Source organism: Panthera uncia (assembly GCF_023721935.1).
Source record: "Panthera uncia isolate 11264 chromosome B3 unlocalized genomic scaffold, Puncia_PCG_1.0 HiC_scaffold_1, whole genome shotgun sequence".
Classification (NCBI taxonomy): Eukaryota; Metazoa; Chordata; class Mammalia; order Carnivora; family Felidae; genus Panthera; species Panthera uncia.
In genome coordinates this window covers 60,854,844-60,873,693 of record NW_026057582.1, presented here as the reverse complement: position 1 = coordinate 60,873,693, position 18,850 = coordinate 60,854,844, and the positions used below count along the sequence as shown (strand labels likewise).

At 34.1% G+C, this 18,850-nt stretch overlaps 1 protein-coding gene across 3 annotated transcripts in view; it reads right to left on the bottom strand.

Annotated features, from left to right (window-relative positions):
- The window catches only part of RALGAPA1 (Ral GTPase activating protein catalytic subunit alpha 1), a 270,966-nt gene that overhangs the window by 209,636 nt on the left and 42,480 nt on the right, over window positions 1-18,850 (bottom strand). For all 3 annotated transcript variants that reach the window (XM_049612882.1, XM_049612883.1, XM_049612884.1), the window contains exons 2-6: window positions 13,606-13,716; window positions 13,013-13,062; window positions 6,977-7,034; window positions 2,232-2,275; window positions 541-718 (exon numbers count right to left, since the gene is read on the bottom strand). In XM_049612882.1, the coding sequence (XP_049468839.1) occupies window positions 541-718; window positions 2,232-2,275; window positions 6,977-7,034; window positions 13,013-13,062; window positions 13,606-13,716 (441 nt within the window). The remainder of the gene's footprint in view (window positions 1-540; window positions 719-2,231; window positions 2,276-6,976; window positions 7,035-13,012; window positions 13,063-13,605; window positions 13,717-18,850) is intronic.

The following is an 18,850-nucleotide window of genomic DNA, read 5'->3' as shown; positions in this document are numbered from 1 at the left end:
GCTAATTCCTAGAGATCATAAACATGGGCTGGAGAACATTCCTTCCAGGTGCAAACCATCCAGCCCAGAGTACACACCTCTACTCCCCACTTCTATTCCGCCCTCACACTCAAGGCCACTATTCCCTTCACCTAATCACCCAGGTACCTGAGTGACAATGAGGGAAAGCCCGTTTGCACCTGAGCCTGCTAAAATTACCAAATGAGCCGCAGAACTGCTCACACTGCCTCACACATTCTACCTACAGAAATCATATAGGCTCTTGCCTATGATACCCTACCCCTGATTGACCCTGGTACTTCCCCATGTGGCCACCCTCCCTGGTGTGGCATGCCCTCTCCTCTTGGGAACTGTAACTATATATTCTTTTTAACGACAATCATCTGATCTGTTGGCCTCATCATACCTAAAAAATAATAAAACTTACATTTTACAACATGGCCTTGAATTACCCAGTTAATAAATGTAGAGACATTTTAAACCTATATTAACTACACAGAAAATTTTAAATACTAATGAATAAGATCTCATGAATCTTACTTTCTTGAAGGTTGAGTGGAGGATTAATGAGATTATCTAAAGTTCGAGGTCCATGTTCAGATTGTAGTGCTGAAAATCCAGGAATTAAGCAAGAAAACATCCAAAGTTGTTCTTTGCTACAGTTATTCTGAAGAGCTTGTAACCATAATAAAAAAAGACGAACACCTTCCCGCCTGATCTAAAATAAAATAAAAACAGTATTTTTACTTATAATGGAAATATTTTCTTACTTTTAAGGCCAAAATTCTTTAGATGATTAGAGAATGGTACTTTGCAAAACAGAGGAAGGAAAGAAAGAGGGAAAGGAAAAAGAAAAGGAAGAAGGAAGGAGGGAGGGAAGGAGGAAGCGCTATTACATCCATGTCATTTATTGAGCTCTCATTACTTGTAAAATTAAATTCATAGATTTGAACAACTACAGAATAAACTTGGCCTCTTACTACTGAAAGCCATCAGGTAATCTTTATTCTGTAATTTCCATTTGTAAAAAATCAGAAAATCATTTCTGATGGTCTAATACAAGAAGAAAGAGGGCAATAACTGTTCCTTGCTATAATGAGTTTGGTAAAATGAAGAATCGTAATGGGGATCCTGGTGCACTGCTAAATTAATGTTCTTGTCCTTAAAAGGCTTACCACTCTCTGAAATTATGTCATGTACTTATTACTTGCTGCTAACCTGCAAAACAGAAATTGTGACCTATTACTCTATTCTAAGCACCTAGAACAATAACCCATCTACAGAAGACAACAAATATTTGAATCAATGCATAAATTCTCTCCCATGAAGAGAACAGGAAAAGATAGAAAAACATTCAAACTCTGACAAGGAAAACACCAAGTTCTTCACTAACCTAACCTCACTGGTAGCTTTGGAAATTGGCCTACCACAGCTTGGTAAATGGCCACTGTCAAAGCTGTTCAACAGCTGCCAACCTCACAGTTTAGGGAGATAACAAGATAACAATTAGGAAGACTTAATCCTTCATGCTGTTATTCCAAGCCTTGACACCAAACCTACCTACAATATGAAACTTTCATTTAACCTACAATGAGAAGCTTTTAGACAAGGTAGCTTCTCTTATAACAGCACAATGAGATAATGAAAAAGAAATAAAACCAACTTTTTAATATAGATCCTTTATTTCTCTCTACATCTAAGCATAGTTATGGTAATATAAAGAATAATTTATTGAATGACTAAATAGTTTTTATCTTCTGGGATCAGAGAGTAAAGTATTTCTAGTGAATCACTCAATGCATTGGCAAACAACAGTTTTTCTCTTTGTTTTATTTACTTTGACAGAGACAACAAGGGAGAGGCAGAGAAAAAGGGAGGGGCAGAGAAAAAGGGAGAGAGAATTTTAAGCAGGCTCCCCAACATCAGCACAGAGTCCAATGAGGGGCTCAAACCCAAGAATCATGAGATCATGACCTGAACTGAAACCAGGAGTCAGACACTTAACCAACTGAGCCTCCTAGGCACCCCAACAATAGTTTTTCAATAGCCTAATCAACCTAGTACATATTTCACACATACTGAGTATGCTGCTATATTTTAAGTCAATTCACTTCAATTAAGTAAACAATTCAAAATTCTTTAGGAAAAAAGTTGATGTAGGAAAAGCAGAACAAGAGACTATATGCTTTACTCAGTTTTTAAAAAGTCATAGAAAAGAAAGACAACCATACCTTCAAGGAGTTTCCTGTGTGGAGTAGTTTCTTTAAAATCAATCCTGAAAAGAAAAGATGATTTTAAACATTCATATTTTCTTACTTGTTTCCAAATGTCAGAGTTCTCGGTCAGACTTGAAAACACTTTAAAACAAGTCCTTGGCAACCTCCAAGTTATTCTTGGTGACCCTGATATCCCTCTGGCCATAATCTTGGGACCAGAAAGGAATTTAAAAAGTCACCTTTACAACACATCATCTATTGCAATTAGACATGATTTATTCTATCAAAACAAACCCTAAACACAAAACTGCATTTAATACAACAATCTCTGTACATCTCTTATTTAACACTAAGAATATAATTAAGTACTTTCTCCATCACTAATACAAATAAAAACCACTGCAGAAAATTTTCATTTAACCACATAAACTTCTGTAACTCTAATATTCCCTAACAAACATTTTCATTGTGCTAATTTTCTTTTTCAGAATATTCAAATCCATCTTTGTTTCTTTTAATTTATACAATATTTCAATTCTATAATAAAATACTAAAATTACATTAATAACCATCCAGAGACCAACCATTTGGTCTGAACATATCTAACACAGTCCTGTGTTTCTTATAATTTCAAATTTTCATTTATTTACATGATCTATGAGGTTTTATCTAACAAGTATCATTGAAGCCTCCTTTGAAACCATTTCAAATCATTCTCCTTCCTTCCTTCCCCAGAAAAAAACTGTCCCAGTCTTTATCCAGATTTTGGTATTAATTATTTCCAAAAATATTTTCATATTATGAGTATTTATTTATAAATCAATAAAATATTTAGAGTTGGTTTATATGTTTAAAACTTATACCAAGAATTTTTTCCACAGCTATTTTTTCCAATACTGTATTTTTTATTCTTTCTAATAACCTCGAGATTATACATATACAAAACACACAGACACAAAGATCAAGCCTAGATTTTATTTGGTTAAGTTTCAGTTGTCATACAAAAATAAGCTTTAATATTTCAAATAAAACTTTTACTGGGGGCACCTGGGTGGCTCAGTCAGTTAAGCCTCTGACTTCAGCTCAGGTCATGATTTCCCAGTTCATAGGCTCAAGCCCCTCATCAGGCTCTGTGCTGACAGCTCAGAGTCTAGAGCCTGCTTTGGATTCTGTGTCTCCCTCTCTTTCTGCTCCTCCCCTGCTTGCACTCTGTCTCTCTCTCTCTCTCAAAAATAAACTAAAAAAAAATTTTTTTAACTGTTTTATCTGCAATTCTCTTATGTTCAAGCAAATTCATTTTCTTAAAGCAATACTATGTAAATCCCAGTCTTTAATCAACTCCCCTAAAAAAAACAAAATCTATATATGCTAAATGCAGTGTGGCATCATGGATTGGATTATGGAACAGAAAAAGAATGTAAGTGAAAACTAATCAAATCTGGTTAAGTTTGAAGTTTAATAGTTTTTGAAAAAACATACATTTATATATATCATACAAAATAAGCCTTCCTATAAGTTATTTTTCACATCCAACATTAGCTTCTGAAATTCATCTACACTAATCTATATAGCTCTAATTAATTCACTTTAACTGCTATATATTTACTATTCCATTATGTTCCAATAATCTTACTTATGTTAGGACATTTGGTTTGTTTTCAAATTTTTTGCAATTCTCAGGAATACTATAATAAAGGTTCTTGTTCATGACTTCCTGTAGACATGTGAATTTCCCCAGGATATATTACCAGGAATGAAATTACTCACTTGCAACTTCACTCAATAATAGAAATTTCTCTCTAAAGTAGTTGAAAAAGTTAGCAGTACTTCTAGTAGTGTATGAGAATGCTATGGTAACACATTCTTGGCAACACAAAATACTGGTGGAAGCTCTAAAACATATCTTCATAATGTTTTCATTTGATGTTTCTTAGTGACACCAAGCATCTTTTCATCATTCAAGTTCCTGCAAATTGCTTATGATACCATTTGTTCATTTTTCAATTATGTTATTTTGTTTACTATGAGAGTTCCTTATACATACTGCCTACTAATTCTATGTCACTTCTTTGAATTGGAAATATATACTTCCAAACAATTCAGCCATGTTTTTTTTTTTTTTTTAATTTTTTTTTTTAACATTTATTTATTTTTGAGACAGAGAGAGACAGAGCATGAACGGGGGAGGGTCAGAGAGAGAGGGAGACACAGAATTGGAAACAGGCTCCAGGCTCCGAGCCATCAGCCCAGAGCCTGACGCGGGGCTCAAACTCACGGACCGCGAGATCGTGACCTGGCTGAAGTCGGACGCTTAACCGACTGCGCCACCCAGGCGCCCCCAGCCACGTTTTTTTTTAATTGGGAGAGAAAGTATCTTCTGATGTAGAAAGGTTTTAAATTTCAATATAGTCAATTCACCAATGCTTTTCTTAATACTTCCCTACCTTAAAGTAATAAAGATAAACCAACAGTCACTTTAAAAAGTTTTAAAGTGTTACTTTTAACAGTTAAGACCTGAAATCCATCATAAACTTATTTCTGTATGGCAATAACAGATTTTTTTACTCGAATGGAGAGCCAGTTGTGGTACTAACTCTTTTAGGGTTTACAATGAAATGAAATGCTATCTCAATCATAACTCAAATTTCTATGTATAAGGCTAGGTCTTCAGCTGGTTTCCATGTTATTTTCCATTATCCACTTGTACATCCCTACACGGTGACGCTATCTTAATTATTATAGTATTGGGTATGGAAATATACAACAACACCATCTTCCTTCTACCATTCTTTTACTCTTCCATATACTTTGCCTGTGATTTCCCATATAAATTTAGGAGAAATCTGTTATGCTATAGTAAAAAGTCCCTACAGGAATTCTGAATGAGAATTTTTCTTTTTATACTATCAAGCCTATCATTCATAGATACTGCATAAGATTCCATTTATTCAAGAACTTCCTTGTTCTTTAAAAATCATATCATTGCCATACACTAATCTTTTAAATGACTACAGAATACACATTCTCAAGCACACCAGAACATCATCTAAGAGAGACTATATTCTGAGCCACGAAATGTCTCAAAACCTTAAAAAGACTAAAATCACATAAAGTGTATTTTCTGACCAAAAACGAATTAAGTTAGAAATCACAACAAAAAGAAATCTGTGGTAACATCAAATACTTGAAAATTAAAAAACAAAACAAAACAAAAAACCACTCTTTAACTACAGGTCAAAGAAACCAAGAGGGACATTAAAAAGTATTTCTGGGGCACCTGGGTGGCTCAGTCGGTTAAGTATCTGACTTTAGCTCTGGTCATGATCTCACGGTTCCTGAGTTCAAGCCTTCCATCAGGCTCTGTGCTGACAGGTCAGAGCCTGCAGCCTACTTCAGATTCTATGCCTCCCTCTCTCTCTGCCTGTCTCCCACCCAGTCTGTCTGTCTCTCTCAAAAATAAACATTAAAAAAAAATGTTTTTAAAAACTTCTGAGGCACCTGGGGTGGCTCAGTTGGTTGAGTGTCCAACTCTTGATATCAGCTCCGGTCAAGATCCCAGGGTTGTGGGAACTGCATTGGGTTCTGTGCTGAGTGTGGAGCCTGCTTAAGATTTTCTTACTCTCTCCTTCTGCCCTACTCACTCCCCTGTTCGCATGCTCTCTCTAAATATACATATATATATATATTTTTTTTTTCAACTAAATGAAAACACAAGCACAACATTAAAACTTACAGGATAAGCTAAAACAAAGCTTAGAGGGAAATTTATTGCCTTAAATATCTGTATCAAAAAAGAAAAAAGATATCAAATTAATATCCTAGACTTCCATCATAAGAAAATACAAATAGACAAATTAAACCCAAAGCAAGCAAAACAGTTAAAAAATATAAAAAGCTAAAATGAAAACCAATGAAATAGAAAGCAGAAAAAGAACAGAGAAAATCAAACAATACCAGAGTTAGTTCTTTGAAATGGTCAACACTGATGACAAATGCCTAGCTAGACTGGTCAGTAAGAGACTACAAATTACACAAATATTACAATACTTGGTCAGGATGTGGACAAAGGGTTCCCCTTTTGCATTGTTGGTGGGAATGTAAACTGGTGCAGCCACTCTGGAGAACAGTATGGAGGTTCCTCAAAAAATTAAAATAGAGCTACCTACAACCCAGCAATTGCACTACTAGGTATTTATCCAAAGGATACAAAAATGCTGAATCAAAGGAGCACATGTACCCGATGTTTATAGCAGCACTATAATAGTGGTAGATAGCAGCGCTATAGCCAATAGCCAATAGCACAATAGCCAAATTGTGGAAGGAGCCAAAATGTCCACTGATTCATGAATGGATAAAGAAGATGTGCTGTGCGTGTGTGTATGTGCGCATGCGCGCGCGCACACACACACACACACACACACACACACACACACACACACACACACTCTATTTGGCACTTTACATTTCTCTTCCGTTTCTGATTCTGAGATGTTTATTTTGAGGCTGAGCCCACTTTTATTTTTTTGGTTTTATAGTTTTATCACCATTGCTAAAGTAAAGGAACAAAGAAATTTAATATGCCTTTTGATTGGTAATCTTTCATCTATATTTTTACCTTATACTCCCAGTAAGTAAAGTCCAGTATTCTTTATATTGTTTTTACTAAAAAATAAACCATAAATTCATTTGAAATAATGACCAGCCCATTAAAGAGCATTATAATTTATGTCAAATGTCAAGTACATATTTAAATTACTTACCAATACTATGAAACTGCCATCGCTGATGAATTCTTTCTGGAAGAAGTTGTAAAATTTTCTAAAAATCAGTATGAATAAAACAAAGAAAAGAATGAAAAGCAAGTAATGAGTCCACATTCTGTGCAATGTGAAAAATTAAACAAAGAGCTTATAATAAGCTTTTAAGAGTTTCTTATGTAAAAGATAGCATCACAAACACAAAACAGTATTTGAACTGATCTGACAGTACTTGCACTATTTCAGCACTGGTCATCAATATTTGAAAACACCAAAAAAACCCAACAAGCTATGCTAAGACTTGGAACAAGACATTAATGAAATTTATCTTTACAATGACGTGGAAAGTAAATATATTTCTCCTTATTGATTAAATACTAACTCAAACATTTTTCAAAATGATCATTTACTATTCTTAGAATTTCTCTATTATGGCTATTACTGATAAGTTTTAAATTCTTTCAGATATTAATATTAGTGACATTTTATCTCTGTGTAGTTCTTCCTATTTTTATAAAAGTAGGAGAAATATTTGGATTTCATAAAAATCAAATCAGTATTTATACTGTATAAAGTATTTGTACTGCGTTGATTCATGTGAACCCAAAAGTAGTATATGTTATGATGGCTATAGGTATAATAACAATACTTAAAAATACAGGATCCCTACATTTAAGCCAACACAGGCTTCTATCAACTGGGAATAAACACTTTTTACATATAATTCAAAATTTTACCTTTAATTCCCTTCACAAATTTCTTCTGTGTGAATTATTCTACTTCAACAGCTTGCCTTACTATGCTGCTAAACTAAGCTCTCAGTACTCATCCGCTTGCTGAATGAGTTTTGCATGTGTATCTGTTGTTATTGCTGCTCTTACTACTATTATTATTATTTAGAAATTCCACTAACCAATGTTCATAGTGGCCAAACAGTAGACATTTTATATAATGATATCTCATCAAACCTCACAACCATCCTAAAAAAAGTTTATTAATCTCATTTGAAAAATGAGAAGATGGGCTAAGTAATGTGTTTAAGTTAGAAAGTGGAATTAATTCCAGGGGTGCCTGCATGGCTCAGTTGGTTAAACACTGGACTTAGGCTCAGGTCACGACCTCACGGTTCGTGAGTTGAAGCCCCACGTTGGGCTCTATGCTGACAGCTCAGAGCCCACAGCCTGCTTCAGATTCTGTTTCCCTTTCTCTCTGCCCCTCCTCAGCTTGTGCTCTGTCTGTCTCTCTCTCAAAAATAAATGTTAAAAAAAATTTTTAATAAATAAATTTTAAAAAGTAAAAAATCAAAAAGAAAGTGGAACTAATTTCAACCTTAATATGCCTAATTCTAAAATGTGTACTTTTGTACTATTCTGCCCAAAATACAGTATGCATGTTTTACACTTCTATCTTCCATTTAATATGATCTTCTTTAGTCCATCTCATACAAGAGGATCATGAGAAATTATAAAGTTCTTCACAGATAAATGCTGGTCCCACATGAGATACACAAACTTCTTTGCCTTTGCCCTCCTCATATTTCTCTGGCCAACAATTACATAATTCTATTGATTTTGGTATGGAAAGAAATGAAATTTAAGTTGAGAAAGTTTATAAACTACTCAAAAGGATTCCTAAATTATGACCATTATACTTTATATTAAAAAAATTTTTTTTAATATTTATTTTTGAGAGAGAGAACATGAGTGGGGGAGGGACAGAGAGAGAGGGAGACACAGAATCTGAAGCAAGCTCCAGGCTCTAAGCTGTCAACACAGAGCCCGACGCAGGGCTCAAACTCAGGAACCATGAGATCATAACCTGAGCCGAAATCGAATGCTTAACCAACTGAGCCATCCAGGTACCCCTATTATACTTTAGATTTGACCCCTTATAAAATGTAAATAAACATGTCTTTATTATTTTTTTGAATCTTTTTTAACGTTTATTCATTTTTGAGAGACAGACCGTGAATGGGGGCAGAGAGAGAGGCAGACACAGAATCCAAAGCAGGTTCCAGGCTCTGAGTTGTCAGCACAGAGCCCAACACAGGGCTCAAACTCACGAACCCTGAGATCATGACCTCAGCCAAAGTCAGATGCTTAACCAACTGAGCCACCCAGGCACCCCAACATGTCTTATTTTTATGCGGTTAATATAAAGATGAAAGAAAGAAAGAAAGAAACCATGTGTAGTTTTAACAGAAGAAAACAGATTATGAATCCCAGATCATATTTTTTTTTTTTTTAAATTTTTTTCAACGTTTTTTATTTATTTTTGGGACAGAGAGAGACAGAGCATGAACAGGGGAGGGGCAGAGAGAGAGGGAGACACAGAATCAGAAACAGGCTCCAGGCTCCGAGCCATCAGCCCAGAGCCTGACGCGGGGCTCGAACTCACGGACCGCGAGATCGTGACCTGGCTGAAGTCGGACGCTCAACCGACTGCGCCACCCAGGCGCCCCTTAACACGACATAATGGTGCTTTTCATTCCAAAAAGAGGAAATCAGTTAATTTATAATTCTTAATTTTTAAAAATCATTATTAGTCTCCAAAGGTAGAGGTCAGGTATTATTATTCCCATTACAAGGAGCAAAACATAAACACACAGGTTAAATATTTTTTCCAAAAGATGGAAACCCTATATCTAACATCTTTATATTCTAAGAAAATTTAGCCATTCATTAAAGACAAACCATTGATCAGTATATATTTACGTACAGGAAAATAAACATTATTTTTTAATAGAAGGAATGCCCTAAAAGATCTTCTATCAACTAATCAATCCATCTCAGTTTCCTGAACAGGGGCAATCATGAATGTCTGAAGGAACATTTTCCAGAAATTATTAACTTGCTTTCTCTGCTGATACTTTTTTTTTTTTAAACGTTTATTTATTTTTGAGACAGAGAGAGACAGAGCATGAACAGGGGAGGGGCAGAGAGAGAGGGAGACACAGAATCTGAAACAGGCTCCAGGCTCTGAGCTGTCAGCACAGAGCCCGACATGGGGCTCGAACTCACGGCCCGTGAGATCATGACCTGAACCGAAGTCGGATGCTTAACCGACCAAGCCACCCAGGCGCATAAAAAACCTTCATGCTTTTTTAAAATGTTTGTTTGTTTGTTTATTTTGACAGAAAGAGTGCATGCATGGGGGAGGGGCAGAGAAAAAGAGAGAGAGAGAATCCCAAGCAGGCTCCATGCTGTCAGCACAGAGCCTGACACTAGGCTCAATCTTAGGAATGATGAGATTGTGACCAGAGCCAAAATCAAGAGTTGGACATTTAACCAAGGGAGCCACCCAGGCATCCCAATCCCGATGCCTTTTATTTCCTTCTCTTGCCTAATTGCCGTGGCTAGAACCAAGTACAATATTCAATAGAAATGGCAAGAGTAGATACCCCTCTGTTGTTACTAATGTTAAGAAAGAGGTACTCCGTACCTAGCATAAGGTATGGTCTTAGCTGTGTATTTTTGTAGGTGTCCTATATCAAGTGGACAAAGTTTCCTTTTATTCCCATTTTGTTAAGTGTTTTATGATGAAAAAGTACTGGGAGTCTGCCAAATGCTTTTTCTGTATGTATTGATATGACGTATTTTTTTGTCTTTTATTCTATTATTACTGTATGTTAGTTGGTTTATTTTCAGATGTTAAACTTTGTAATACTTAGATAAACCCCATTTGGTCATGTTGTATAATCCTTTTTTATATGTGTTTTGATTTCATTTACCTTTTTTTGAGGATTTTTTGTGCCAATACTCATGAAAATATTTTATTATATTTTAATAATAAAATGTAATAAATTTATATTATAATTTTCTTTCTTTGTAATGTTTTTGTCTGGTTTTGGTTGCATAACACTGGCCTCACAGAATGAATTATGAAATATCACCTCTTTTATTAATTAAAGAATCTGTGAAGAACTCATATACTTCTTTAAATGTCTGGTTTAAATTCACTAGTAAAGTCATCTGGGTCTGGGCTTTTCTTGGTGGGAATTTATTTACATATGAATTCATTTTTTCACTTGTAAGTCTTTCCAGTTTTCTATTTCTTTCTGAATCAATTCACTGCTTTTATCTTTACAGGAACTTGCCCATTTAAATGTATCACATTTGTTGGCATTCAGTTGGTCACAGTACTCTCTTATAATCCTTACAATTTCTATAAGGTGGGTAGTATTCCTTTTTAATTCCTGAATTTAATAATTTAATTCTTCACTCTTTTTAGTCAGTATGGCTAAATATTATTAGTTTTCCTGATCTTTCAATGTTCTGACTTTTAGGTCTATTGGTATTCTCCAGTTTTTAAAACTTTCTTCCATTTATTTTTGCTATAATCTTTTTTTTTTTAATGTTTATTTATTTTTGAGAGTGAGACAAGAGCATGAGTAAGGGAGGGGCAGCAAGAGAGGGAGACACAGAATCCAAAGCAGGCTCCAGGCTATCAGCACAGAGCCCGAGGCAGGGCTTGAACTCACAAACTGCAAAATCATGACTCAAGCCGAAGTTGGATGCTTAACCGACTGAGCCACCCAGGCACCCCTATTTTACTATAATTTTAACTATGTTCTTTATATGCTTTCTTTGGGTTTTAATTTGATCTTCTTTTTTCAGTTTCTTAGTGGAAACTTAGGTAACTGATGTGACATCATTCTTCCTTCTATCATATTAAGTTATATAACTATAAATTTCCCTCTGAATGCTTGATTAGCTATATTCCCTAAGTTTTGGTATGTCATGACTATGAGCCATTGATTATTTGGGGGTGTGTTCACTAATTTCCACATATTTATGAATTTACAAAATTTCCTTGTTATTGATTTCCTCATTTAATTCCATATTGATTAGAGAACATAATCTAAATGATTTCTGCTGATGCTTTTATTCTTTCTCAAAATATCTATGTTTTAATATTCCCCTTGTAAATAGTCCATGCAAACACCTGGGGAGATAAACATAAGCAAATTCCTAAATGCTGATTACTGAAAATTAACTGCAAAATAGGTACCAACACCAATTACTCCCATCTGGAACTCTTAAAAAAACAAACAAAAAAAAAAAAACAAAAAACTTTAAAACTTTTTTTTTTTAGCTGTGACTAAATCAATAACTAAATCAACAGCTAAGAAATATCAGATTGTTCAAATTCTTCTAAACTATATCAAGCACCCAAAATACAAAACAGTGAATTATCTTTTATTACCAACAGACAAAGTAGCTCAAATTTTAGATACTGATTTCCCAATTCTTTACTGTCCTTGAAGTCACAAGATTGAATCATGGCTTTCTCCAGATATCTGAATTTTCAATAAAGATCAGAATACTCCTATCACTGCTTGACTTGAAAGACAGAATGAAGAGGCAAGGAGTTATTTTAAAAGTGAGGGGACCGTAGGGGCACCCAGGTGGCTCGGTTGGTTAGGCGTCCAACTTCAGCTCAGGTCATGATCTACAGTTTGTGGGTTCGAGTCCTGGGTCAGGCTCTGTGCTGACAGCTTGGAGCCTGGAGCCTGCTTCCGATTCTGTGTCTCCCTCTCTCTCTGTCCCTTCCCCGCTAATGCTCTGTCTCTCTTTCTCTCTCTCAAAAATAAACATTTAAAAAAATAATAAATAAATAAAAGTGAGGGAACCCTAATTTTTATCAGGATGCCAAAAATAAAATATAAATTTTAGCAAAGTATCAAATATTACTAATTCCTTCTATTTTTAATAAATAAAGCCTTGCCCCAACCCAATGCAAAGTTACACAGAAAAATAATTTATAAAACAATTATCTTATAGTATTACCAAGTTTGTGGTGTCAAATGCATAAAAACCTAATTCTATTTCTACCTAAAAAAAAATACATGTATCTCAAAAAATAATTAAGAATTAAGTCAGGTATATTTTTAGGTCAAAAAAACATGATTCAGTTTTTAGAAAGCGTGGCAAATTCAGTCTTCTGTTACATGCTTTATAGTTTCAATATATTCCTTTGTAAGTTCCAGGAATTATTTGGGGGGGGGGGGGAGGAAATAGTTGATGGGCAGATACTTACCTCAAAAATAAAAAGTATAGCATCCAATTCCTCCCTTTGAGATTTGTGACCTAAAATATTTTTACAGAAAAATGTGTTAAACATTATCATTTTGTCCTATTACCACCACTTAAAAAGCTTAAAATATTTCAAGCATTATTTTCTCAGTGATTCTTTAATAAAATATTTAAAGCATATTCTGTTCGATGTTTAAACAGTACTATAGCATCTCTCTCTACTCCTTTTCGACAATTAAATTTAGATTCTACATATTTATATCTTAAAACAAATAATATATTGTGGAGAACTTAGAATTCTGAAAATGAAAGTATGAGAATGACTGCTTAATTTACATATGCACCTAAGAGCAAAGCAAAGAAGGTAAGGAAACAGGTAAATCAATCCGAACAGGGAAAAGCAAATCTTCTAAGCCTTTTCAAAGGAATGAAGATAGTACTACTATCCCAAAGTGTGAAAGGGTGTCTAAAAGATGTTTTACAAAAAGAAGTGAAAAAACACTAAAATTCCAATGTCCAAGAGTCTATTTTTAAGTGAATATTTAAGATAATTATTTGAAACATCAACATAAGCCAGGACCAATTTTAACATCTTACCTTTCTGTTTCAGACTAGCTTCAATAGTCACAAAATTCTCAAAGAACACATAATATATATGTGAAAAATGTTGGTCAAAAAACTGTTTAAGATCGATAGACTCTGCATTCTCTGAAAAGGAAAGGAAACCAGTTTTTAGTGATTACATATATATGTTAAATCACATTCAGTTAAATAGTCACAGTGGCAAATTCCCTTCAAAAAAGTCAAAGAACTGCTCCTAAAATTCTATCGTATTAAAATATTTGAGATATTCATCGATTTATATTCTTGTTCTCACAACTTTAGTCTTCAAAGATTTTAGTTTTAATTTTAAAAACAGGTCAAATCAGGTTACCATAACCTTTGTTTCCAAAAAAAAACCCAAAAAAACAAAAAGTCTCAGAAAGATTTATTCAAAATTTATTTTGGATATTTAGCTAAACCAAAAAAAGAAGTTTTAGTTTCAATTCATAGCTATGCCTCTCCCAACTTATCCCCAAGACAGTTTAAAATCAGTATTTCTAGGAGTAATTATATATTTTATAAAAACACATTTATTCAGCAAATAGGTACCTAACAACAGGCTTTATAAATAGGCACTTAAGTATTACAAAGCTCAAATACAGATAATATTGCTCTTAAGGGATCTTCCATATAGTCCAGGGCACACAAAGCCAAACATATAACTGTATGCACAGTACAAAGTGTTACATATTGAAAGTGAAGTGACAAAATGCAATGGCAATTTAGAAACACAAAATTACTTTCAAAGCTAAAAGAGGGGTGAAGGTAGGGAAAGAAGAAAAGCTTAATAGATTATATGAAAAGACTTTTAAAGACAGGAAAAACTTTGAACATGAACTGGTGAGGTTTAATGAGAAGGGCATTCTAGGCATAAGCAAAGACAAAAAAGTGAGGAAACTATGAAGCATGATAGGATGCATAAAAATAATTCATTTTAGCTACAGCTTAGAATGTTTTGATAAAAATAAAATTGAAAAACTAGCCTTGAAGTATGTTTTAAAATGTCTTGAAAACAAACTAAAGTGACTGAATTTATTATTCAAAGGAATATATCTATGCAGATGTATACATATTACACATTTTGTTGTTTCGTTTATTTTCTGGGAGATTGAGAAGGTTGAAGAAAAAGGGGAATACAGAACTTTTACCTTAAGTATATGCTTCCCATTATTCAATTTTGCTTGCAAAAAGCACATGTTTATTTTATAATGAAAAATAAATATAAAAAAGGCAACTAGAAAAAAGTCAATCGTTAATAAACTCAAATTAAAGGTAAATATCAGTAAATTTCTTGAAATGCTTTAAGGAGCAATAGAAGATTTCAGAATAAAATTACATAGTAACAACATATAGCGTTTTAAACTCTCTTTCATGTATTAGCTTACCCTGTGAATAGTCATAATTCTTTAGTGACCTCTCATCTATGGAATTTTCTAAGACTGTTACCCCTTTGCTCTACTCTCACAAAAGAAGGGGTGGATGCCCTCTCTATTCCCTTGGATTCTCTACATTTCTACCTTATGGAAATCACATGTTTTAAGTGTTTTCTTGTCTTCTTTCCAGGACTAGTCTATAGCTTCTTTAGAATAGAAATTGTGTCTATCTTAGCATTCCCAAAACCTAACACAGTACTCAGCACATATGTATTCAGATGTGTTTTACTACTGATTAAAATAAGTTATTTTAATTTGATTATATTTGTTTATTAGCTTGGAAATTTTTATATTAGAAAAGACTGCATAACCTACTGACAGGCAAAACATTGCTTCCTCTAGACTGGAATCAGAAAACCCAGATTCAACTCCTATCTGTAACAATACCTGTGTGACTTTTCACAGAACTAGAAAAACAAAATGGCTAATAAAAACTGAATGTTTCCTATATGCTAGACTCTCTTTTAAGTGCTTTACAGAAATTAATTCCTATAATCCTCACAACAACACTATGAAATGAGTACTATTATTATCCCTATTTTACAGACGAGGAAACAGGCATAGAGGGTTTAAGTAATTCAGCTAGTAGAAAGCAGAGACAGGGATTTAAATCCTACACAGCCTGGATCTAGTGCCCATGCTCTTAATCTCTATGTTATTCAGCCTCCAATGTAATACCTCTATAAGAAAATTAGGAATAGAACATTAGTAATTTATTATCTGCCTGTAAGAACAAGATCCATCAAATAATAAACACATTTTACAAACTTTCAAAATAAAAACATACACAACTGAGAAAAACAGGAAAAGTATTCTATTTTTCCCACACAATAGTTTAGAGTAACAAAGAACTATGAGATCAAAATAAAACAGGCTACTATAATTAGCTCTCCATTTCCTGAAATTAATGTTTCGAACGTAACTAATGTTCCAGGGGAAAGAAGAAAATGAGAGAACAATAACAAAGCAAAACAAAAAAATCAAAACAAAAGCAAACATGAATCAACTCAAGATTTTACAAGCTTATTTAGGAGCCAAGACGACTTCTCTTAATTTCCTTCTCATACAGCATGTGAGGAAAACCTGGAAATTACACACTCACTAATAAAAGATACTGGATCAAAATTAGGCTAATTTCCTTGTTGGGCTTTTTTTTTTTTGCTTTGTTTTTCTCTGTATCTATTTGTAATGAACCAGTCAGCAAATAAAAATTCTTTTACAACATATTTTTGATCACCAATTCACAAAATTTACATGGTGGGGGAAAACAGGGTAAGAAATAAAAAAAATAAAGAAAGAGAGAGGAGGGAGAGATTAAAAACACACAAACAGGCGATGCCCAGGTGGTTCAGGCAATTAAGTGTCCAACTCTTGATTTCAGCTCAGGTCATGACCTCACATCATGAGATTGAGCCTCATGTCAGGCTCTACACTGACAGTATGGAGCCTGCTTAGGATTCTCTCTTATGCTCTCTCTCTGCACACCACCCCCCCCCCCACCTCATGCTCATGCTCTCTTTCAAAAATAAAGAAACTTTAAAACATGCACACACAAACAGGCTGGATAAATTATGAATAATACACTATTAGGCTCTAAAAAAAAGTAGGGAGTATATGGGAAACAGAGAAGAAATTGAGAAAAGGGAAGAAGAGAAAAAAGGACAAAGGGAGGAAAATAAAATAAATTAGAAGACAGAACTGAAGCTATTCCTCAGAATGTAACGCAGAGAATAGTAAGATGGAAAATATAAAGATAAGGATAACAAACTACCTTAAAAGTTCCAGGAAGGAAGAAAAAATGTAAACAATATTAAAAATATATATACCTGAGAATGATTTAAAATTGGTGAAATATGTAAGTAAATCTTAAGACGAAAAATGACATACTGAATCCCAAGCAGGATAAACACAAATCTACACATGGACACATCCTAACACCAAAAACAAAATGAAAATATGAAAACCAACAAAAGTTACCTACATAGTAATATCAAAACTAACAGTACACTTCTCATTAACCTAATAGAGGCAGGAAGACAGTGCAACTTTATACTGAAAGAACTAAGGGAAAATAATTGCCAATCTAAAGTCCTATACTCAGCTAAAGTACTTCAAATAACATCAACACGAGGGACGCCTGGATGGCTCAGTCGGTTAAGCACCCCACTGTTGATCTCAGCATAGGTCACAATCTCACAGTTCATGAATTTGAGCCTGGCATAGGGTTCCATGTTGACAATGTGGAGCCTGCTTGGGATTCCCTCTCTCGCCCCCCCCCCCCCCCGCCATACTCTCTCCCTCAAAATAAATGAACACATTTTTTAAAAAAGAAAACTATTAACAACCTGAACGTGTAAATGAAGAAAAGGCATTTTCTAACATCCTTACAGTTTAACACTCAAAAACCATCACTCAGGGGTGCCTGGGTGGCTCAGTTGGTTGTGCATCTGACTTCAACTCAGGTCATGATCTTGCGGTTTATGAGTTTGAGCCCCGCATCAGGCTCTGTGCTGATAGCTGGGAGGCTGGGGCCTGCTTCAGATTCTGTGTCTCCCTCTCTCTCTCCCCCTCCCCTGCTTGTGCTCTGTCTCTCTCTCTCTCTCAAAAATGAATAAATGTAAGAAAAAAAATTTTTAAAAAAACCCTCATTCAAACCCAAAGAAATACAAGAGATATATTCTGAAAGAGAAATAAACATTGGAGAGTGAAAAGCAAAAAGCAAAAATGAACAAAGAAACTGCAAAATGTATGGGTAAATCTAAATGGATACTAATGTTAAAAAAGCTACTAATGCAAAAGGTTACTAATTAGAAGAAAGTAAAAAAGTAGACAATGTCAAAGATGCAACAAAAATGCTAGAGAGACTATTTTAAGATCTTACTTTGTTAAGAGGATGACAGAAATACTGATGAACTCTATAATTTAATATTAGTATGCTACTAAAATGTTTTGAGTTACCACTAAGAATAATAACAGAATGTAAAACGTTTAACCATTAGGAGAAAAATATAGAAAAACTTATGGTAAAAGAAATGAGTATAGAAAAGCACCCCAAAAAGATGAATGAAATGATAGAAATATAAATACAGTATTTACCAAAAAAAGTTAATAAATTAAATGCTTCAACTAAGACACAGTTATAATCACACTGCATTTTAAAACCACAAAAATTAAGCTACAAGGTATTTATTGAGAAAAAAAATTTAACCCAAAATGATTAAAGGAATGAAATAAAAATACATCATTTAGACACTGACCAAAATACCAATGTTGATTCCTTGGTAAGAGTCAAAGTAAATATTAAGGCAAGAATTACTACAATTAAAGAGGATCACTGTATTTTGAAAAAAGGCTGTACCAGGAAGCTTTTAATTCCAAATTTGCATTAACGGTTTCAAAATATAAAAAGCAAAGACCAACAAATTTCTAAGGAGAAAAAAACCTACTAATTGCGTGGTAGATTTTATACAACCATTTCCTATTTAACAGAGAAAAGACTAGTAAGTATTCAGAAGATAAGAACAGCACAATTAGTACTTTACAAATAAAACCCTAAATCTAACATAGATTAAATCTTTTCATGCAAAAGTGAGATATTTACAAAAACTAAATAAGGACACAAACTAAATTTAAAAAGTACTAAGAGTAACATAGCACTAAGCACAAAGTACTAAGAGTAACTATGCTCTCTAACCAAGAGGTAATAACTTTTAAACATTAATAATGAGGGGCGCCTGGGTGGCGCAGTCGGTTAAGCGTCCGACTTCAGCCAGGTCACGATCTCGCGGTCCGTGAGCTCGAGCCCC